Source organism: Pelodiscus sinensis, chromosome 8, assembly GCF_052426305.1.
Source record: "Pelodiscus sinensis isolate ZL-2025 chromosome 8, ASM5242630v1, whole genome shotgun sequence".
Classification (NCBI taxonomy): domain Eukaryota; kingdom Metazoa; phylum Chordata; order Testudines; family Trionychidae; genus Pelodiscus; species Pelodiscus sinensis.
The window spans coordinates 71,653,554-71,677,795 of NC_143059.1; the positions used below are offsets into that span (position 1 = coordinate 71,653,554).

The following is a 24,242-nucleotide window of genomic DNA, read 5'->3' on the forward strand; positions in this document are numbered from 1 at the left end:
AAATATTTCATCTTAATTGCTTTTTCTATCAAGTTGTCTTAATTGGTGTTGCCCCTTGTTGCTAGTATACTAGATTTCAATTTTCCTTCACAGCAGGTCTTCCCCAGCAAAAGCACTTTCACTAGGAAATGTGGGGCCAAAGAATACATAGCCACTCGATTTCTTCCCAAAAGAAGCAACTAGACCCGTTTATTAAGGCTTGAAATGAGTGCAGCCAGAAAGGAGAATCCACATGCTCATTTCCCACTCAAAATCTTGTGACTCCTTTCATGCACATTTAGTGCTTTTGTTAGACCCCGTTCTGGGTACAGCTACGCTTGCTGCTAGATTCGACACGCACTGCGGCTGTGCCATTTACCACAGTGGTCTTTTATGCCCAAGATCACTTTCTGAACTTAAGGGCAACCCAAGATCTACTCTGTCCCTTCCCCAAGACCCTGCTCCACTCACTCCATCCCCCCTTTTTCCTTCGCTTGCTTTCCCCCCCATCCTCATTCACTTTTACTGGGCTAGAGTAGGGGGTTGGGGCTCAGAGGGGGTGCGGGATGCAGGACGGAGTATGGGTGCTGGCTCAGAGGGGCAGGAGGCTGAGGTGCAGGAGGGGATATGAGAGCTGGCTCTAGGAGGAGTCTTAGGGTTGAGGGAAGGGGTTGAATTGCAAGAGGGGGCATGAGGTTCTGGCTCAGAGTCAGGGTCTTTGGGCTCAGGAGAGGACATGGGGTACTGGCCCTGGGAGGGGATTAGGGCTGGGGCAGGGGTGCTGGGTGCAGGGGTATGAGGAACTGGCTATGGGAACGCTCTGGGAGTTGCTCTGTGGCCTCCAACTGGCCCACACTTACCACCTGAGGCTCCCAGCTGGCAGCACAGCACAGCTGAGGCAGGCTACCTGGCCTGCCCCCAGCCCCATAGCACTCCCAGAAGGGGACAAGGCACAATGGGAGCTGTGGTGGGCGGTGCTTCCAAACAGCAGTGCCTCAAGACTCCGAATCCATGTACCCCCGTCCACATAGGCAGGGCCATGCTGGTCGCTTTTGGGAACAGGCTGGAGTTGTGGGGCCAGGGCGGGCAGGGAGCCTGCCGACCACGATCAACTGGGAGATTCCCCAGGAACCACTAGTCAATCGCAATCGACCCTTTGGTGACTCATTTATCAAGCCTAGTGAAGACACACTAAACTGCTGGGAAAACACTCTTCCATCAATCTGCGTACTCCACCTACCTGAGAAGCAGAAGGGAAGCCGACGGAAAACTCTCCCATCAACACAGCACAGTAAAGACACCATGGTAAGTGGACCGAAACATGTTGACTTCAACTATGCTATACAAGTAGCTGTAAGTGCATAATTTAGATCCATCTCCCCCTGGAGTGTAGAACCTTAGATATAGCCTTAGATTTGGAAGAGGTTACATTCAATAAAGCATGTAACTGGGGATGTAAAATCCCGAGTAATCAGTTAACTGGTTACATGTTATGTTTAATCGGGTAACCGCTTAAACAGGGATGGGGGGGAGGGGCTGTTCCAGCCTAGCTGGGTTGCTGGTTAACTAACTGGTAAGCATCGGTTGGCTTGCCGGTTAACTGGTTAACTATTCACATCCCTGCATGTAATGGGTTCAAAACAATGGAGCAGAACTTGATGTTTTTGCGCAGATCAAAATGTTTTTAAGAATCAGAGGCTGAGGAATTATACATGCCTTTTAAAGGGCACGATCAAATGATTTGCAGAGATCTATGACCCTGATATTCAAGTGAACATTTACATGAGGCTCTCAAATAAATCTGGAGCCTCCTACCTTTGTACATTAAGTTTAAAGGAGTGAGCTGAAATAGGATCCTCTTATAAATCATCCTTTTTAATTGGGAATTTCAAACGTGAAATTTGAACCTTCTTTAACCACACAGATCAAGGCTGTCACTCACCAACAGTTGAAAATTCATCGAGGCACAAAGGATCAGTGGATAAAGGGATTGCCCCACTGGATTTTTCTAATTTGTAGAGAGCTTTGAATCAGAGCAACACAAACGTCTTTTCTGGGTGTTTTACACTATGTGGCCGTGTTTTCTGTCAAATGTCCAGCAGTGATACAAGTGCACCATTATACGTACACAGAGCCACCCCTTGGGTACTGCAAAATGAGCCTCCTGCCCTGTTCTTTGAGAAGGTGGCACGTGGGACTTGAGCTCAGTTTCTGGCAGCAGCAGCCATAGGCTCCCGGGCTGGAGCATACACAGGCAAAAATAGTGGCTGTTCAGCCCCTACAGGCAGCGCCTCCCTCCCCAGAGTGACTCCTGCCCACTGCAGGTCAGCACCTCCCCTTCCCTCCCAGCACCTCTCACGGATCAGCTGTGAGTTTCATAGCGTCAGGAGGTGCTGAGGGGAAGGTACAGGAAGAGGCGGGGTGTTGGGGAGAAGATGTGGAATGGGGGCAGGGTCTAGATGGGGAACACCCCGTCCCCAGGCAGATTAGAAATACAGTCCTGTGCCCTGCACCTTCCTAGGGACGGTCCTGCTCACACCAGCGCTTGCTGACTAGGATCTGGAATTTGCAGCCCTGTATCACGAAAAGCATGTCTACGCTATGCTTTTACACTGCAGCCAGGCCCAGCTGAGCACAATGTTGCTGGAAAGCAGATACACAGAGTTTTCCAGTGGAAACAAGGCCTTGGGAATTATTAAGGTGCCCTGCTAGCCCCCAACACTAAGGAAGTTCTGACCCTTTCAAAAAATAAACTTAATTGAGCCCTGCTATGTTACGCAGCAGTGCAGAACACCACCCTTCGGCCAGTAAGGAGCACAAGTGCTTGAGAAGACTGTAGCTGACTTAACCTTAACTTAACACACTTCAATTTTTCTTCACTACAATAAATACGTCAAAGTAGAAAAAAAATGTGAAAACCCAAAACCTTTTTTGGAAGAACAATAATGAAAGTCTGGATTTAAATTTCTACACAGCAATGAGAAGACAATGATATTTTCCAAGAGCAGTCTCATATGGACTAGATAAAGTGCAAAGAGCTGCAAGATTTGACAGCTCAGACAGAAAATCTTACACCACCTTCTTTACATTGAGATTTTTGATAATGAAAACCTGACATTTTACTTGCTTATCAAAAAAATCTTGCCCAGTTCTGGAAAGGCCTTTGCGAGGGTGGTGGTCAGGGGGATCTTCAATTCCAGACTGGACTCAAAATTTAAACATTTTCACTGCTGTTAATTATTGGTTACTCAAAACTAAGATGCTTCGTCTCTTCAAACCTGATGCAAAGCCCGCTGATGTCAATGGAACGATTCCCACGACTCAGACACAGCCCTACTTGAGTCCCAGGAATGAAGAGAATGAGAACAAGGCCAAGACACTACAACAGCAAATTCTATCAGCAAGCAGCCCTCATAAGCCTCAAGCACAGATAAGCAGAGGACTAAACAAAAATCTGGATACTTCCGTACTAATCACTCAGAACACCACGCTGTTGAATTTTCATGGATTAGAGGCTTCTAGCAGACATTTCACATTTGCTAGTTACAGGACTTAACACTTAAAGGGTGTGTGTACACAGCAATTCCATTATTTCAAAATAATTTCGAAATAACGGACGGCTTATTCCGACTTCTGTAAACCTCATTCTATGAAGAATAATGCCTCTTCTGAAATAGCTATTTCAAAATAAGGCGTGTGTAGATGCTCCACTTCTGCTATTTCGAAATAGCCCCTCACCAGGGCCATTCTAAGTTATTCGTCCCCAGTGCCTCCTGCTGCTCTAAATGGAGATAGCACGTCTACATTAGAGAAACCTGCCTCGGACTCATTTTGAGGCTTCCCTGCAGTATAGACGTGCTATTTCAAAATAAGCTATTTTGGAATAACTATTCCAGAATAGCTTATTCGGAAATAACTGTGCAGTGTAGATGTAGCCAAAGTGACCTAGCAAAGGTGGTCCGGGCTTTGATCTTAACAAGTTGAATTACGCAAATGGCACTTTACATTTTATTGTTCGCATTATGCAGCCAACGTGCTGTGATGTCCTTAAGGCACAAGCTTAGTGGATTCAGACCAATAGCGAATCAAACTCGGATCAGGTGTCAAGGCAATGTAAAATCTGTGAGAGGAGGGGCCCTCTCTTTGCTAACAAGGGTCTGTAACTGCCTGTGGCCATTTTGATCTCCATAGCAACTGTAAGTGTCCAGGCCAGAGGCCTTCTGGGGTACTTGTAATTACTTCCCTCTAAAGTTTGATATCCATCTCATTTTTCACTTTGTTTCCCAGCAATTGTCCTGTAGTGCCCATCATGGCCAGGAAAATAGTTGCTCAATTTCATAGCACAGACAATTCCACGTCAGTGGTGTGTGAAGTGATTCCTGCACATTGTTTATATACAGGAAGTTCATCCAAAGCATTTGATTGTCACCTAGAAATGCACAGAACTCCAGTCAATATTTTCCCTACTCATTTTTTCATTTCGTATTTCCCCAACACTGTTTTTATTCACACATGAAGGACAATCAAAATATGTAGAAAACTGTTCGAGACACCACCAGCTGTTTCCACTTCCCTTTTATGAATTTTAAAAAAGTCTCAGAGGGGTAGCCGTGTTAGTTGGTAACTTTAAAAACAACTCTCGTTGCTTTTGTGTATTATTGTCGCGGGGGTGGTGTGGTGTGTCTTTTAATGCATACTGTAAGCGGAACAAAGACAGACAAGCAGTCTGATCTCAGACATTAAAGTGTCCCATGTTGAGCTAGACAGATCTCCTAAACTTTGGTTCTGCATGCTACTGGGCTACCATGCAAAAGTCTCCCCCAATTTTTTGGGGGGAGGGGAAGAATTCGCTTCATAGATTTAGAAAAATAATCTTAAAAGTAAGACACAACAGCTAATGCTGACCCCACTTAAAAAGCTGAACTGGTATTGCAAAATTTTATTGGAAGAATTACTTTAAATCCTTAGAATGATCGTTTCAAAGGCTGAGCAGTGAGTCCACATCTACTGCCCATAAAACTTTGAACCACAAAGTGCTTTCCTTCCACAAAGCTGTGTCAGCCTCATACTCCCTCTTCAAGTCCTGTTTTCAAGCTGATTCTATCTGGATCTGATGGGCTCACAAATGAACCATTATTGTTCAACTGCAAAAAGTCAATGAGTTAGACGCAGATTCTTATGTAAAACTGCTTTGGAATCAGTGAAACAACAATGAAAAAGCCCTCACTTTGGAGAAAAATACACTGGTAACCGATAAGCGAAGTGACAGGACGGAGGCAACAATTTGCTAAAAGTTACATTCTGCTGTAGTTTTAAGCACAGGATTGAACCTAGTTTAAAATGCCTCACATTCATCTGGTATTTTAATATTAACAGCTATAAGAGCCCCCTGTAGCTATTTCTTAGTACATTACAGACATCAGAAATGTTGAAGACAGTTTACAAATAGTTTCTATAAGGATATGCCTCCTTATAAACAAAGTTCTGAACGCTCAGAAGCTTAAGAACAAACAGTTGGCAATGTGTTCCAGCCAGGGAGCAGCCGATCAGTTGCTACTGTTTCTCATTCCTTGCAACCTTACTGAATATAAGTTGACCATTTCTTGTTAAATGGCCAACTTTCAAAGGCTATTTAATAATCCACCCAAAGCAGAATCAGTGCCTTGCTAAAACGGGCATCATACACCTTAACACCTTGTTGTTTTCTGTTCTGTCTTTTTGGCAAGTCACTTGACTAAAAGGCATGACTTCGGAGAATACATATTTCACATTGATTAAAAACTCTTCACAAGCTGACAAGTTTTAAAGCAGTGTAAACATGTTTCTGTATTAGGTCCTGTGGAAAGTAGCTTTAAAAAAATAAGCAGGTGGGGGAAGAGCAGTTGGAATCCCTCTTTGTTATGAATCTTGCAACCACAAAAAGGGTGTTCTCCCGGATTGTTGTTTTGTTCATCTCTGCTAATCAAAAGAAAAGTTCTTAACAACAGCACCCCCAACACACACACACACACACACACGCTTACTTCTCGGGAAGTTAGGAAACATTTTCTTAAAAACTACATTCTCTACCGGAACCGGCAGTAACCAAACCAACCAAAACAAGTTACCTGTCTCAGACCCAAGAGGAAAGGCATCCTGCATTCTCATCATCCACACTAACGCTTGGGAACAAAAGAGTGTTAAAGTACCACCACAGCCATTTCCTCATCTGATGTGCACAGGGTGCGTCTCCAATCCGATTTCAGCCAGGGCTTCCTCAGCTGGGAATGTTGAGTAAACAGGGTCCCCCCGGACGCAGCATGCAACTCGCTGGCTCTCCCTCTCTCCGCCCTTCCCTCTTTCTCCTCCCACACCCTCTGAGACATCAGAAGCAGCAGAGCTGTAGCGTGTTTGCAAGGGGGAAATGACATCAGTTCAAGCACTGCAAAAAACTTCAGACAGCTGCTGCTGAACAAGTAAAAGACTTGCTACAAACTTTGATGCAAGGTATTTAGCAACCCTGCTCTATGGAGAGACCTTGAACTGCATTTTGGGGGAACAAGGAAAACCATCTTGGCTCTAACCAAATATGCCGAATGGAATAAAACCCCGTATTAAAGAGCAGAGCTTCAATGACATTCAATTAAAATTCCCGAAACAAAAACACCTACTTTTCTTCACAGAAATGGCTGTCTCATTTGGCTATAGCTCCTTCGAGCAGCACCATGGGGAAGGTGGGTCCCCAGAAACAGAAACACCTCCAAACTGGGAGTGTTGACTAAAAAGGGAACACTGATCTAACCCACTCCCTTGGTTTTGCCCACCTGGGTTTTTCTTTCAATCAGGGATGGGAAATGTCTTGCCTGGATCCGGCCCCCCAAGGCTCGGCCCTCCGCCCGCCAGGATTGGGGAGCCACACTGGTGCTCCAGCCGTCCGGGCTTTCCAATAGCTGGGCTGGAGCAAACAATCTACTAGGCTGGACCTCCCAGGCTCTGCTGTGCAAGGGGAATGTGGGGCGTGTCTTTCTCCTCAGTCGGGGGCCTCCTCAGTGAGGGATTTTTTTTTTTTTTAACTTCACACTTGTGTGTGGCCCCCCAACAGATTTTTCTGTGGGTCAGCAGCCCCCGACCCAAAAAAAAGCCCCCTCCCCTTCTCAACTGCATGTCTCACAATTGCCCACCATGAGAACACTACACTTACTACATGGAAGAGGTTCCATTTATTTCTGTGGGCGCAGAATCAGGCCCCGCGAAAGCCATTTTTATCCTGGCCATACAGTGAAAGCTGTCCCACTGCTATCCCAATACAGAGCCCTACTTCTGCGCATTAACCATCTCCACGCTTTGTGACCAATGGGAGGTTGTACCTTGTAAACAAGATTATCTCTAGCCACCAAGAATGTCGGCCTTGTTTGTTCTCTCAAGCAACTGGTACAGCCAGCTCCACAGCAGCCCGAGAGATGACACAGCAGAAGGTGATCTAAATTTAAACTGTCTATACCTCCCACTTTGAAAGTTCAGCGCCCTCTTTCTCTGTGTGTTTGTTTCTTCTTAAATTAACAGCTGCTCTCATCTGTCATACGCCAAAGGAGGGGATGACTTACTACTCCCATGTGCACAGGCAGCAACTAAGAAGGCAAACTTAGCTTTAATTTGTAGCAGACTAGAGGCCAAGAAGATCAAATAAAAGGAATTTGGGAAGGATGAGAGTTAAGAGTTCTTTCTATACAGAAGCCTATTAAATCCCTTACTGGGAATTACTGGTTTTTAAAGCATTTCAGCGCTTGAAGAAAACTACAGTTCTTACAAATTCTGATTTTCAATTGCATCACATTTTTAAAAAGCCTTAACCAACAGCCAGCCCATTCAGAAACAAGTTTGGTGAGAACTAGCCAGAGACATTTATCCCCTTTTCAAAGATTCCTGAGCCACCGTTACCACATTCTCTTAGAAGTTCATGAACCATTTCCCAAATGAACAGATAGCTCTGGGGGCTCTCTGAACCCAAAACAGGTTGGGGAACCTAGTAAGTGTCCTTAATACTTGGACGCAATAGAAAGCATTCTCCAAACCCTAACGAATCCTCTCCACACACATTTCAATGTTAAGTAATCCCACCTTCATTTCATCAACATGGAAACCCAAGCACAGAAGTTAGTACAGGTTGAACTGCTCTGGTCCGACAACATCCGTAGCCCAGCATGACTTTAGTTAGCAGATGTCCACTTATCATGGGTGTGACCAAGTTTCCTGCAGTCTCAAAGTTTGTCGACAGCCACCAGCCCTGGCTCTCAGTGTTCTGTGCTGTTTTTTAGCTCTAATTTACCCCCAACTGTCTTCCAAGAGCCCAGTAGGCAGTGGACATGTTGGTAATGCTGCTGGACAATATTGACTTCCTGTGGCTATAAACCAGGGGTGGGCAATAATTTTTGGCCAGGGCCACTTCAAAAATGTTTGAAGTGCCCCCAGGTTGCCCAGAAGGGGCAGAGCCTAAACCAGAAGGGGAGGGGCCAGGATGCTTCTGGGCTGGGGGGGGGCACCCAAAGCCTCCTCCCGCCCTACAAGGAGCACACGACACTTCAAAGTGCCAATCAGGGCATGGGGGTGGGGGAGCTGCATGAAGCTTTCTTCACTCTGCCCCCACCCTGTGCAAAGGTACGGCACTTTGAAGTGCCATGCACTCCTCGCAGGGCTGGTGGGGAGAGGGCAGAGGAAACTTTGAAGTGCAAAGCTGGGGGCAGGGGAGCGGCAGGGCCTCCGTGGGCCAGATCTGCCCGCTAGGTGGGCCGGATCCGGCCCGTGGAGGCCCTTTTGCCCACCCCTGCTATAAACTCACGCGTGACACATTCAAACCACCTCAAGCAAGTGGATAACACCAGTGATACACAGGAGCTGGTTGAGGAGGGAGAAAAAAATGTTCTCCTTAACCTCTAAGGCTAGGAAGCAGCAATGGGCTTAAACTGCAGCAAGGGAGGTTTAGGCTGGACATTAGGGAAAACTTCCTTCAGGGTGGTTAGCCATGGGAATACGTCTGCCTAGGGAGGCTGTGGAGTCTCCATCTGTAACACGGCAGGCCTCACCGCCATGGGCGCCACCTACTGGTCACTCAGAGAGTTAGCTCTTTGGTGCAGGAGCACCCCCTTCTGGCTGGGGTCACAGCTGTTGTTACCTATTCTTCTCTACTTCTGTGTTAGGACCCACGTCCCTCCCAGACCACGGTGCACTCCCTCTAGGTACTGCCCTGTCACAGGGCCTCCACACTCTGGGGTCCTCCCCCTCTGGGAATCCCCAGCCCCCTATACCCACCTTGCCTCAGTGACCCACTGCCAGTCGTCATCTAGCCCCTACCTCAGGGGAAAACTGCAGTCTGACATGGCCACTCAGCATTGGCAAGGGGGTGTGGACCTGCTGCCTTGGCCTACCCTGGCTGCCTTCCTGCAGCTCTAGTAGCCTCAGACCTTGCTTCAGGACCTGCAGCCTGGGCGCTTGCCTGGCCGGAGCTTCCCCAGTTCTGCCTGCCTTTCCCCAGCCCCGCCCTAAGTCAGGCAGCCCCCAGCTTCCCTGGCAGCCAGGTCCCTCCTGCTCCACAGCAAGAGTGAGCCTGCCTCCTCCCCTCCAGGAGCCTTTATTTATACTGCCCTCCACTGGGCCCTAACAGGCTGCTAGCAGCTGCAGCTCCCCCACCGTTCCAGGGCTGGGTTTTTACCCTGAAAGAGCCAGTGCAGGGCAGACGCCCTGTCACGCCACCATTGGAGATTTTTAACAACAGGCTAGACAAATACCTGCCGGGGTGGACAAAAGAGCCCTCGCGGGCAACATCCAGCCCATGGAGAGCCTGCCACTCCCCCACCTCTAGGCCAATCAGTGCCTGGGGGCAGGAGAGAGCACGCAAAGTCTCCTCCCAGCCTGCCCCTGCCCTGCAAGGAGTGGGTGGCACTTAGATGGGGGCAGGGTGGGAGGAGACTTCACACCTGAGGGTGGGGGGAGTGCGCGAAGTCTCCTCCCGCCGCAGGGGCGCGGGTGCCTAGAGGGACAAAGAGGGTCTTTTTGGGAGGGCGGGGACAACGACTTCATGCACCCCCCAATCCCCCAGACCAATCAGGGTCTGTAGAGGGAAGCACAGAAGTGTCCTGGCCCCGCCTCTTGTGCCTGAAGCCCCGCCCCTTCCAGGGCAGCCCAAGGCCACTTCAAAAATTTCTGAATTGGCTCCTGGTCCAAAATGATTGCTCACCCCTGGCCTAGATAATACTCGGACCTGCCATGAGTGCAGGGGACTGACCCTATGAGGTCCCTTCCAGTCCTATGATTCTTAGCAGAGCCATAGAATGGCTGTCTGTCCATAGGACGGTTCAGGGCAGGTACTCCAAACCCCATGCCTTGGCTGCCTCAATCATCCGATGGACCGGACCCATGGCAGAAGGGGTCGGGGCCCCCACACTCACCACGGCAGAGGGAACCCATCTCTCGGCCCACTGTTCTCTGCTTCACTGGAGGATGGAGTGGGGGTGGCGCAGGGGTGGGAAGAGGCAGGGCAGAGCCTCGGGGGGGGGAGGAGTACCCTGGGCCCTATGAACCCCTAAGGATGGCCTTGATTCTGTGTTCCTGTTTTGGTCACGGGTCGATATGGGTTCTTTTGCCAACATGTGAAGCATCTGGTCCTGACCATTGCAGGAGACAGGACTCCGGACTATGTGGACTTCCAGCCTGATCCAGTCTGGCAATTCTTATGTTCCAGTTTCAAAAGTTGGCATCCTCTAACAAACTGGCAGCTTCAGCCAATTTTCCCTGCCTTTAGCAAACAAGAGTCTCCAGCACACATTCAAAAGGCAAGAGCTCAGCAGTAAACACAGTGACTCACGATCCAGGGACCAGATACACAATAGTAGCAAAGGAAGTAACCGATCTTAAAAGGAATGGCTTCTCAGCTCACTTCGCACCACTCCCTCAGCAGAAATCTCCATGCGCTATCACTGGACTGGAGAGGTCTCCAGAGTCCTGCGCAGATATACATTTTATCTACATCTGTATCTGCAAACAATGACCTGAGGACAGGGCCGTCTCAAGGGGGGGCAGGGCCTGGGGCAATCCCCCCCCCCAGCACAGAGCCTGGGGCAAACTCCCCCCCCCCCGCCCCCGCAGGCTCCTTCTCACCTACCACTTCCTCAAACCCTGCCCCTGCTCTGCCCAGCCTCCTTGCCCCTCCCCTGAGCAACATGGCCCAGGGGTTATGGGGGCCTGGTGTGGTGGCTGTCCCCCCTGTACTCACCATGCAGGTGGTGGGAGTGCCAGAGAAGCTGATGCTGAAGCCTGTGCCAGGGTGGTACCTGGGGGCCATGGTACTGAGAGCGACAGCCAGCGCTCAGGGTCCTGGCACTGGGCTGATTGCAATCAATGGGACAGCTGTCCAATTCAATGCCCTTTTCCTTCCCTGGCTTTTTTGCACCCACAGACAGGGGGTGGGTTGCATCTGCTTGAAGGGGCACATGTAGATGGCTCCTCCAGGCTGGAGACAGGCACGCTGATCAGCCAGCCACGTGGAGCTGCAGCAGCATGTCCCTCAATTTGCGAGTACTTGACAAGCACTCAGAGTGAAAATCATATTGTCCTCTCAGGGACGTGGCTCCCCCCTAGACAGACCAGGCATTGCCCCTACTGAGGGCTGAGTCCACAGCAAGTCAGGCAAGGCTTACATCCTAAAGGTTCAGTGTCTGCCGCAGCAGTACACACCTTGTTCCACTGTGCAGGGGCGCGTAAGGGAAGAGGTGGCTGTTTTGTTCCAGTTTTAGGAAATGTCCCAAGCAGACAATCCAAGGGAAGGGGGGTGAAGGAATATTTGTTCCCCTAATTACATCTAGAAGAGGTGTCTGTCATGACTATGAGGGACAGGCAGTAGCCTGGGGACTAGGGGGTTAACTTTACCTAGCCAGGTATCTGCTCAGCCAATAGAAATGCAGAGAGGGATTTCAAACTGGGACAAAGGAATTTTGGGGTTTTTCCCTCCTTTGTCTCTGGGCAGTTTCTCTCCAGCTACTGAGGGGGACAGACACTATGTCTCCCTCCAAGAAAAGATTCGTCACTATCTGTGAGTAAGGTAAAGTTTCGATAAATCGGTTAGGTTTATTGTTTTATGGTTTGGGAATGGGAATCTGATGTCTGTGCATTTAAAAATGGGTTTTCCTCTCCTTTGTAACTAAGCTCTTGGCCCATGGGGGCGGGGGTCCCCCCATGAGTGTATTAACTGGTGACTTTTCCATCTAGTCATTAGGCTTGTAACAGGAGTATGGTGCTGATAATAAAAGTTCTCTCTCTTTCACTTTTATTAACCTGGTTTTGGTTAAGTTTTGTGTGTCCTGGTTTTACTTTAGGGCTGAGATTTCCCAAGTGATCTCTTCCCTGGTTTCTTATCACTTGGGTGGTGGCAGTGGATTTTTATCCCAAAATCTAGTTTTTAAGATTTTGGGGGGAAGTTTTATACCAAAGCCTGGAAAAGTTAAGGTTTTGGGGTACTTTTATGGGCCCCCACTTCTGCATTTATCATGCCAGACTGGGGAATAAGCCTTGACAGCGTCTGAAACAGGTCAACAGCGAGATACTTGCAAGATGAAGGGGCAATTAATGGGAAAAAAGGGAGGGTTAAAGCCAGTCTTTTCTGCGCTGGCACAGAAGGATGGAGTGACCCCCTTGGCCGCGATGGACACTGCAGCTCACAAAGATGCCATCTCAGAGGCACTGACATGCCACCCTGGGAGCCACGCTGACCCACACTGCTGGAGAACACAGGAGTCCAGGTAATGGAGTGCCAATGATTTCATATGACACAAGAGTATTTTCTATTTTCCTCTCCATCGCACTTGTCACGCACCCTGACATTGTGTTCATCTGACCTCAGAGATCCTCACTGAACTGTCCACAGTAGGGATGTAAGCGACTAATCGACTAGTTGTTTCCCCCTCTATCAGAAAGAGGCAGCAAGGGGGAGAAGAGATGAGGGTGCTGGGGGGAGCTGGCTTAAAAGCTGGTTCCCCCCAGCTCCGGCTCCGTGGGAGGAGGCAGGGCGCAGCAGCGGAGTTCCACCTTTGAAATGTACAAGAGTCCCCATTGGGGCTCTTGTAAATTTCAAAGCAGAATCACTGCATGGAGCCTGGGGCCAGAGAGTCCCCCTCCTGCCCCCAGAATCCACATGAAGTTTCAGTCTTTGAAATGCACAAGAGCCCCCGCTGGAGCTCTTGTAGATTTCAAAGAGGAAGCGCGGCATGGAGCATGGGGCCAGTGCCCATTGGCCCTGGGCTCCACATGGCTTTCAGTTTATGAAACGTACAAGAGTACCCGCTTGGGCTCTTGTACATTTCAAAGGCAGAACACCGTGCAACAGCCGGGCGGGTTCTTGCCACATTTCAAAGCGGAAGCACCTCCATCAACTATTTGATTAATCTAATTTTAACATCGCTATTCCACAGTGATGGTCCGGAGCAGACCCAATTAATTTAGATTCCCATAAAGTACTTTAATTCCTTCCAGTGTCCGTTACTTTACATTTATCAACACTGAATTGCATGTGCCATTGTATTGCTCGCTCGCTTAGCTGAGGTCCCTCTGAAGTGCCTCCGTCTCCTCTAGGCTGGACAATTTGATACGCTATCTGCACATTTAGCAAAGCAGCAGGAAATCCAGAAGAGAATGGTTAAGGTTTGTTCTTACCATTCACTTTTACAAGAAAGAGGGAGGCTTTCCTTCCTTTTGTACTGGCCCGGAGACTCAGCAGGAATTTGTTTCTAGCCAAGTATCAATTCTGCACGCGGGATACTTTGAAGAAAACTGAAAATTGTGACTTGCTGCTGGCTACTTTGTATGTGTGTCATCTCCCAGTAACTGCCTCTTCCACAGCACCATCGCGCTTTGTGTTACTCTTCACAGTATTGTTTTCAAGGTGTAAAACAGCACAGGCTAGAGCTAAGCATAGAAAAAGCTCCTTGAAGAGCTTTAACTAACATATCACAACTCAATCCACCCTGAAATACCCTCCTCTCCTGGACACCGCTCCCCATCTGGACTTTTCCCACCTGCCATTATTCCAGTCCTGGGTGTCTCAAACAGGAAGGGTTGTGTTACAGCTCAGAGACAAATGCTGAGAAAGGCTCAGGTGACACCATCAAATCAAACTAGCCAGGTCATCTGTTGGGCTACCTAGCCCCTAAGGTTCTCTGAGCTTTCTCTTGCCATAAGAAGAAGAAACCAAACACCTGTGCAACTAGGCGGCTGTAGGAAACCAGAAATACTGACAGAGCTCCTGCATCAATTGTGAGGAGAGCACCTCCGCAAAAAATTAGCATTCCCTGACCAGTACGGAGCAGGTTCTGAAAAGAGAAGCTCTTCAAAGAACCGAAGCAAAGTGTAAAAGAGTAAACGGAAACGACAATTTCCATGATCAGGAGAGCTCAAGGCCAGGTATTCAAAAGAACAGCAGTTTCTGAACACATGTACTTTTAACACACTGCACTTCTAAATGACTGTACAAAAGTCTGACTCATAGAAACAGAGCAATCCAGGCTTAACTTCCATTCTCCATTACAGTGATTTTGTTTTTAAATACAAAACACCAGGGAAAAATACGTCCAGAAAGCTCAGCCTTAAATATACACTTATTTTAAAAGTTTTCCAAATGGCCTGTGTAGCATTTCCTATAATGTACGTATGATACCTTGGAATACTTGGGAGAAGAAATGTGATCTGTTTTTTCCAAACTCTGAGCTGCTCCGTTTTGAAAGGTTAGAACATCTATTACAAATTAGGCAGGAGTGAGGAACTGACGTGAGTGTTGTTGCAAGTACAGATCTGGACTGATTTAGCAGAACTGCGTACAGGAAACAGTGAGAAACATGTAAAGATCTTACAGCGAATGTCACATTTAGTATATTCCTTGTTTCTACTCTGGCTCATATTTTTGCAAAAGCCGGGAATATGAGAAATACCCCACGGCTCCCCTCCCTTCCTAAAGAATGAGCAAGCCCTTTCTTTCTAGTAGCGGCTGCTGGATGTATTTCCCTCCAAATCTAACCAAGGTTATTGGTGGTGCAAAGGGTGACTGGACAGCAGCTCCCTAGTCCCACCAAGCTCGGGGCTTGTTGTCAGTCAGAAGGACACCTAGAAAATGAGGCACTCTCTTCACAGGACTGAATACCTACACAGCTTTCCTACTTCCTTCTAGTCCTGAAAGGTTGGATTCCCACAGTAGCTCAACTCACTGTGCAGAACAACTATAATAAACCATCAAGTTGAACAGAACATGATCCACCCTCCGATTCTAACTCTTAAATTCTCTTTTCTCTTGTTTCTCTGCCTTGTGATTTATCTACTGATTCATTACTGGCCTTGCAGCTGAATGCTTTAGTTCAGTGTTTCTTAAACCGTGTTCCGCAGCATACCGGTGTGCCACGAGGCAGTCGGAGGTATACCGGGGAGAACAACAGAATTCAAAATGGCCGCCCTTAAAGGGGCAGGTGACCTTTTTATCTTTTTTTTGGCCCAACTTTCCCCTGACCCTTTTTTCCCCCCCTCAATAACTGTCCCCCTTGCCCTCCCCCCCCTTTTTTAGAGGGGTGGGGTCAACAAAAAATCCTTGGTGTTCCTCAAAAAAATATTGTTTGGTGTTCCTTGGTCTTAAAAAGTTTAAAAAACACTGCTTTAGTTTAATCCAACTATGTCTGAGTAAAAGACACCATTTCTTGCATGATGCCCAGTATGCAACTGTGCAAAGCACTGCAGGACACAATTTGTAGGACATGTGGAAGACAAACATGAATTATTCTATAAGACATTCTAAGTCAGTTCAGTAGCAGAAGAGGAAGGCAACATGCTATTTGGAGGATGGGGAAAGAAAATATGTTTGTACCTACTGAATCCTTAAGCCAGGTCTGGGCAAGATGCGACCTGGGGGCCAGATCCAGCCCGCCTAACACTTTGAGCCGGCTCGCGGACTACATCTGGCTGCTTTCTATTTATACCCTGTTGCCCAAGCCACCGAATTTTCAGGTGGTGGTTCAGGCAACAGATTCTATTTAAATGGCTTCTGGCTCACGGTCGTAGTGCTACCCCAGAAGGGGCTGGAGCCACAAACCTTTTAAATTGCCTGGCAGGCATCCACGTTGCTGTGGCTATGAGGAAATAGTGGGGCCAGAAGCCCTGAGCCCTTTGCTCTATTTTTACTTCAAAGCCTCTGGACCCAAACAAATCTGGAGGGAGGCCAGTCCCCAGACTTCACCCCTTCTGAGATTAGAGCTGGCCCATGACCAGTACCAAAATTCATTGTGGCCCCACCCCCTGCAAAAAAAAAGTGTGCCCTCTCCTGCCTTAAAGCCTACCCCAAAAGTCAAATGAGACATCTTCCTTTCCCCGCTATGCACCTCCTCCCTCCCCTCAGCTGTCCCCTAGACTCAGAAAATCTATTCGTTTACCCAAACAAAAGCTGCCATTCAAAGTTCATCTTCTCTGCTGGGCAATACACAAGCAGCTCATTCAAACTACAGAGATTACCGAAAGTAGTCGGCATATGGAAAACAGCCTCCAAATGTGCTCTGTTACATAAACCCGCTTGGGCCCATGAATGGTACAGGTCAGCAGCCAGATTTAGATGTGTACACACAGCTGGAGAAAGTTAGAGCCAGTGCATAGGACACAGGGCCAGAAAGCAAGAGACCTGGGTTCTGTGCCTGGTTTTTCCACTGAGCCACAAGAAGCTTCACTTCTTTGGGGAAATAAGACACATGGGAAGAACGGTACCCTCCTTCTGTAAAACACTCCAAGACCTACAGCGAAGGGTGCTATGCAAGAGGTAAGCAGCGTTATTTATACGCCCAGCAATCCTGACAATGACCCATTTAAAGCAGCGGCACAAGTTGCCCAAATATTCCCATCTCTGTATTTTGTTACAAGCAGCATCCCAGCAGGCTACTGGTTCTGCAGCTCCCAACCCCCTCTGCATCACTACTTGGAGAAGCTATGCTCGGTTTGTTGGGTAACACTCATTTTATACACTGAAGAGTTCTAGGATTAACTTGCAAGTGCGCTTTTTATCTAAAAGGAAAGGGCTCACTAGGAAAACTTCCTTCATTAGTATATGTGAATAGGTTTCACCTTCCTTTGCTGACTACTCTGTTTTATTAGAGCTCATTCTCTCTCTGGGGGTATGTCTACACTACAGAGTATTGTTGGAAAAACGGCCATTTTTCTGACAAAACTTGAGGAATGTCTGCACTGCAATTGCATTCTTCCGCAAGAAAATCGAAAGAACAGAGGGGTTTTTCCGGCACTGGTAATCCTCATTCTACGAGGAAGAAGCCTTTCGCAAAAAGGCATGTGTAGACGGGGAAGAGGGAGTTCTTTCAGAAGAAGAGGAAAGAGGAAAAAGCACAGGTGCTCTGGTGGCCATTCCATCCATAGCAATCACAGCTTACATGCGAGAGAGTGTCTATTCAGTGTGGACACTCTCTTCTGAAAAAACAGATTGCTTTTTCGATGCACTTTTGTGGTGAGGACGTCTCTTTCAGAAGAAGTTTTTTTGGAAGATCCCTTCTGAAAAAAGCTTCTTCTGAAAGAAGCCTGTAGTCTAGATGTAGCCCCAGGCTACTGAAGGTGGAGAAAGCCCAGTGATCTTACTGCAATGGGAGCAAAACACAGGAGGCAGTGAATGGACCAGGCAGCCCTAATCTCTATGATCATTTTGCTGAAGGTGGCATCGATACTGGGTTGGCAACATGACGGATAGGATTCCCTTCACTGAAATCTTTGGCAACACTATGCTCTCGGGGTTCCTAGGCCTCTGACTGCTGGATGCTGGGAATGGACAACAAGAAATGGATCACTTGATGTTCGCTCTGTTCTAGTCATTCCCTTCGAAGCATCTGGCATTGGCCACTGTCGGCAGACAGGATACTGGACTAGATGGACCATTGATCTGACCCACTGTGGTCATTCTTATGTTCTTAACCAAGTATGTATGTGTCCCTACTTAGAACACTGACAGTCCCTTGTGTTTCCAGGCATTTTCTTGGAAGGACCAAATTATATCCTAAAATTCATCCCACTTGCTCAGACACTGCAGTGCAAGATGTGCACCTATCCGAGCAGAATTTGGATCCAATGTAAGGGTGTTAAAATGTGGTTACTTTCCTAATCCAGTAGTCAATAAGGATCGCCATTACAGCGTTCAGTCTGGCTTGCGGGTCCCAGCATAACCTCCCCCGCTGCCGCTCTACATTACAAGCGACAGGTGAGCCGGCGCATGAAGATGCCAGCTGCCCAGCCCTTTGTAATGCAGAGCAACAGCAGGGGAGGTTATGCGGGCTGACCAATGACCCGCAGGAGCAGAGACTGAGCCAGCATCTTCACAAAGGCAGCTGGAGAAAGATACATGTGAACTCCTGCCCCTTTAACCGAAGAATGGAAAATTGGTCCACTGTCAGCATCGCACTTAGTGTCTTCTCCAGAAGATACATTTTCTCCTTGGAGGAGAGGTAAATACATCTCTCACACAAACACCGTAAGGATCTGCACCGTCATCATGCATATCCTAACTACCCACCGCTGTCTAATACTGATCAGCAGAGCCTGCCTGCAACATTCTCTCTTCAAGCCAGGCAACGGGAAGCACAGTCCTGTTCCTTTCTTATACATGTCGAACACAGCAGCCCAATTTCCTACAACTAGCGCTAGCACTCCCTTCTGGGACACCAAAGCTCCAAAAGCCTACAAGGCATGCAGTGCCGCCCCCATCTCCAGACATTCATCTGAACGCATCCCTGGAGAAATTAACACATTCCCCTGGTACTATAGCCACATTATTATAGCCACAAGGTCCAACACTGGCAATATAGGTCTCACTGAAACCTCCTGGTCCTGAGAGAGTCATTTTCCCAGATCCATTATGTTCTGGTCCTTGCAGGGAAAGGAAGAATCTAAGGAAAGACAATTATTTCTAAGGGGCAAACTAGTGGTGGGGCTGCGTTGATCCATTTCAAAGTGCTGCTTTTGATGAGTCAACTGTCCAAATAGGGAGACAATGCACGCCCCATGTGGATACACCATTATGATCACCAAGGGATTAGTAAATACATGCAGTGCCAGCGTCAGTCCAGAAAGCAATAGCACAATCACAAGGCACTTCTCCAGGTCCATCTTCACATGCAAATTAATGTCTGCCACTCCTGGAGCAGAGAACCAGCCATCACCGTCGCTGCACACAGACATGTTCCCAGAGAGAGTTGGAACTTTTACCAGGTAAGCAATCCAGGATGGGTCTTGAGCTTTTTCCTGTCTCTCAAGGCGAAACAGGAATAAAACCACTTCTCTTTTCTTTACCAAGTAGTTTAGAAGCAAAGGAAGAGATTTTTTCCCCCTACTATGCCTCTTCCTAACAGTGCTGGACTTAAGGGCATTCTTGAGTGGGGCAAGATAGGTTTACTAAATTTGGGTTAGAAAAATTACTTGAGAATAATAAATTTATATCTCTACTGATAACCAATGGCCATCACAGGTACTTAGTTTTACTTGAACTCCCAGAAGAAAGATATGCCAACCAGCTACTTTTCCCATAAATTTCAATCCCAATTTTTTGCTCACACATACTGGAACGAATTGTTTTAATAGTTTCTTTATGAAGACTATTGAAGATAAGTCACTTAGAAAATTTCCAATAAGTTTTAAACTGAAAATGTTACCTTACTTTTTTGTTTCATAAAAGTTTTGATCTTCATTATAATATGACCACAAATATGAAATGCACAAGCAGCAAAGTTTTAGACAGTAATATTTCACTTTTCAAGTTAGCAAATACTAATCTGCAAATTAATCAGAATACTCGCTGATCACCCTAATGGGAGTGGAATACCATGTGTGTAGAGGATCAAATCTGATCTCTCTCATTTTAGGCTAATTCCAAAGACTACAATTAATTATGCTAGACCGACTCCAGTAAAACAAGAATCTGGCCCAGTATGTGTGTTTAGTAAAGTTGTTTAATATAGTCTAGTTTATCATTTGGCTAGTACAACGATAGAAAAGGCCACTACCTGGAGACATTTGTTCATAGGACACAGCCAAAGATGAATCACAAACTCTCAGTTCTGCATTGTTTGACTTGACTGTATGGTTTTCTCAACTTAAATGCTGCATTATCAGTAGTATTGTGGGCAAGGAAAATGAAATATTAGCGCAAAAGACTTTGCTGCAATATTAAAATTTTAAACGTAGAAAATCCAGAAGTGAAAAGATTCAGGTTTGAATTGCAATACAGGCAGTCCCTGGGTTACGTACAAGATAGGGACTAGGTTTGTTCTTAAGTTGATTTGTATGTAAGTCGGAACTGGTACATAGTGTAGGGGAAACTCTAGCCAAACATTTCTCCAGAGCTCAGTTTTATTCTCCCACACCTCACTTCCCTCAGTCCTTTATTCTCAAGCTGAGGTGTCTGCTGAGAGAAGCTGCTCCACGTCTCCCTGGTCTGCTGGGGGGGGGGGGGGAGCGCTAGCTTCGCGTCTCCCTACTCTGCAGGGGGGAAGCAGCTAGTGCGGGGTTGCCTCACCCCGTTTGTAAGTAGGGATCCGATGTAAGTCGGATCCATGTAACCCAGGGACTGCCTGTATTAACTCATCCACTTCACAGAGACTGGAAATAAAATTACATTCGTATCAATTTTAACTTAGCTACCTTAACAATGCAAGCTTGAGGCAGAGCAGTTAAAAACTGAAGAGTTCAGGTTCCCAAAGCGATGTTATTTTGCCCAGGTTACATATCCTGTATGTTTTCCACTTCACATTTAAAAAGATGAGCATTACAGCCTGTGGAGTTACTGCTTGGACTCGAAAACATAAAAAAGTTCACTCCCTCTTTGATGTTACAAAGCCTCTATTTCAGCCTTTTAACTTTTTCAAAATAGAAAAACGCATTTCCAGAATTATAAATACAGCAACTGTCAAAAACTCAAGTAGAAAGAGATGTATGTAATTTTGAACCAAGCTGATTCCCCACCTCCTCCAAACTTCTTCCATACTGAGACACTGTTTGCCACATGTTAGCCTAGAGAATTTTTAAGACCAAATTATGGAACACCAAAAATAGGGACTTCATTAATATCCTTTATTTGGCAGTACAACCACATCAGAAGCGATGTGGGGAGGAGGAACGCGGGAATGAAATTCATGAGCTTTACAGTCAGATTTAAAGAGATGTCAACTGAAAAGTTAAAAAAAAGTTTCTTGAGTATAAAGGAGCAATGTCTTCTACCCACGTGCACGTTAGCGCCGCCTGTGTTCATTCAATTCTATTTAGCTCCTGCATGATACAAATGCTCAGAGAAAGACAAGATTCCCAAATTCTCCACTAGGCCAACCAGAGCCAGAAGCAGACACAAAAGCAGCGCACTTAACCCACCTGTAAGGAGGAGGGGCTGGTTAAGGAAGTGCCTCAATATTACTCAGTAACCTCTTAAGGTGTTAAGAAGTTTTAACTGGCCCCAAAGGGAGTCCTGTCCTGTCCAGTCCTCCAGGGCCTGAAGAACTGGCTGTCGTGGGTAACTGGAGAATGGCAAAATTAAGGCAGAATTGGGAGGTCAACTGAAAGGAACGTCAGGGTTTTGTAAATGATATGGAGAAACATGCCTCCCTCTCCGCCCCATGGAGGGAGAGGATAAGAAGCAAGGAACCTAGAAAAGCAGAGAATAGCCTCCGCAGAAGTGTTATGACTGTTCTTGGAGGCGGGCAAGGTGCATTTTCCACCCTAAACCACCTTCCACTCCTCAATAAAGCAGATATTTTAGACTGTCTGCACAAGAGTTACCAAGGACACAGATACTCTCTTTCTTCCAAAGCCTATTATCTCTGCTACCCTCCTTCTAATCTCCTTCAGCCGGACCTGGGTCGCAACATCACCCCTGCACACCCATAACCCTGGCGTCCCCTTCCCCGCCCCGCTTTGCTGCTTCTATCTGATAGAGGCAGCATGGGGAGGGGAGGAGCGACTAGTCGACTCGACTATCTGATAAGCTTTTGCCTCTCAGACAGACTAGTCCTTGACATCCTTAGCGGGAATCACCTTGAAATCCCTTCCCTCTATTTGGGTGACTAACCCAACCCACGAATAGATCATCACAGGCATTTTAAATGAAGCCTACAGGGGAAGTAGTTCCATTTGTGCTCAGTACGTCTGGCTCAGTCACACGGGTCACAGGAACACCCCAGAAGCATCACGCTGTTTTCTACTGATACTGTATTACCGTTGTCGGTCCCCTTTTTATTCTCTAGGGTAAAGCGGGTTGGAAAAGGATTTTGCACAAATCTCTCTCTTCTTAAAACGAAGGCTGGTCTCCAGAGAAAAGAACATGGAGTCGAGCGAGCTGAGTCCTAGTCTCAGTTTCACAGCAGACTAACTGGGGCCAAGTCACTGCTTTCCTATTTCTCAGTTAGCAGAATGGGGATAGCTGTGTGTCTGCCTGGGAGTCTGATTGTCCGAGAACAACTCCTAAACAATAAAAGGCAGGACCACATGCAGCTTCCTTTTATCCTAACTTAAAGCAAGGCCAGGGCTAGGGTTGTAATACTGTAGTTGGTTAACCGAGTAACCAATATGCAAAAGTTTACAGGTTAACGCTATAGACTACACGCATTTCTCTCCCCCACCCTTGCCAGTAAATTGTTTAGCAGCCCAGCCAGCAGCCTGGCTTAGGCCAGGTCTGGGATCTACCCCCTGCTGCTGGTCTGCATTTAAAGTGTATTAGGAGCCAGGCAGGCAGGCAGCCCAGCTCAGTTCGGGCTCATGTCAGGTCCAGGAGCTCAGACCTCCCACTTAGACAGGGGCTGCTGCCTCTGATACAGTGTCTGCCAACCCCGCCTTCGAGCACCATAGAGTAGTCGACTAACCGATAAAAATTCATGAGGTTACTCAACCATTCAATTAACCGATATTCAACATCCCTAGTCAGGGCTTGGTTGTGCCAGGACAATGGGATGTGCCTGGAATTCGATTGTTTCCCATAAAATGGAAAGGGAGGGGTCTGGTAGCAGGGAGATATACTGTGGAATGACCATGGAGGGCAGCAAGCATTCCAGTGGGAAGCCGCAAGCCAGCAGCAGCCCACACCCCGCCTTAACTAGGGAAGCAGCTGCCAACTGCTGCGTGGCCACCCGTGGCTGCCCCCCTTCTTAGGCCAGGCCTGGGGAGCACTGCCAGGCTTGGGCAGTGGCCTCTCTCCCTCCAGCCCCGGGGAGTGCTGGCAGGTAGCCTCTGCATCACCCTGTACCCTGGACAAAGCTGGTGGCAAAGGTGCATCACCCTCCCCGCCCCCAAGACAGGAACAAGCCAGAGGCCAGGGTGCATGCCCCCCTCAGACCTGCGGAGAAGCCAGTAGCCAAGGTGCACAGCCCCACACCTGCTCCAGGCTGGGCCTGACCCAGGCAATGCTGGGTAAGTCTTCTAGTTACTTGCATATCTCAGAGGTGGAAGCAGCTGAATTCATTACAGCTTGTAAAGCACTTCAAAATCTTCATATACCCGGCACTACAAATGTACTATTATATATTCTTATGCTGAATTAGACATATTAACAAATTGGTATGTAGTTGCATGTAAATGTTATGACTTCCAGTAATTCTGGGTAAAGGCGGTAACTTTCCTTGCTGTTAGATTTGGCCACTCACCAATTCGAACATGCCAACCTTTCAAGCCTGTGGTTTATCGGCTTCCCTTCGCCATGGAAAACCTGACATTGGTAGAAAGTCATCCCCGTCATTAGGACAAAGAATAACCCTAAGGAACTAAGCAAACTTCAGAGAGTTTGAGAACTGAATCCAATTGCCTGTGTTTTCTCTGTGTTCTAGGACAGTGGGAAAACCAGGACGAGGACTGAACAAGCAAAGGGGCCTGAGGCCTCGTCTACTGACAGACTTTGGTCAATGCAAGTTACGCCAGCCTACAGCTGCCGAAATTCACCACTTGTATGCGTGCACACTTGGTTGCATGCATCAGTGCGACACATCCTCACAGGGGTTGTTGTGCTGCACTATGGGGAGGTATCCCAGTGTGCCATGTAAAATCCCATTTAAAATGTTAACTGGTTAAAGTGTGTGTGAGAGAGTGTGTGAGTGAGTGAGTGAGTGAGTGAGAGAATAAATAAAAAACTGGTTAACCATGTCACGGGCTGGGAACTGCTCCAGCCAGGCTGGGCTTGCCCGCCACACCGTATTGCAGGGCTACTCCAGCTGGGCAGGACTCGCCCCTGCCACGTGGGCAGCAGACAG

At 47.5% G+C, this 24,242-nt stretch overlaps 1 protein-coding gene and 1 long non-coding RNA gene across 4 annotated transcripts in view; one reads left to right on the forward strand and one right to left on the reverse strand.

Annotated features, from left to right (window-relative positions):
* WBP1L (WW domain binding protein 1 like) overlaps positions 1 to 24,242 on the reverse strand; it is a 93,081-nt gene that overhangs the window by 37,962 nt on the left and 30,877 nt on the right. Inside the window, exon 1 of one of the 3 annotated variants that reach the window (XM_075935567.2) lies at positions 6,087 to 6,313. The exons of the other annotated variants lie outside the window; for them this stretch is intronic. Coding sequence (XP_075791682.1) covers positions 6,087 to 6,113 — 27 coding nt within the window. The 5' untranslated portion in view covers positions 6,114 to 6,313. Of the gene's footprint in view, positions 1 to 6,086; positions 6,314 to 24,242 lie in introns of those variants that run through there. 3 annotated transcript variants of the gene reach the window in all.
* LOC106731843 (uncharacterized) lies at positions 11,971 to 23,951 on the forward strand. Its single transcript, XR_001368088.4, has 3 exons — positions 11,971 to 12,040; positions 12,622 to 12,746; positions 23,823 to 23,951. It is a non-coding gene; the product is annotated as an uncharacterized LOC106731843 (long non-coding RNA).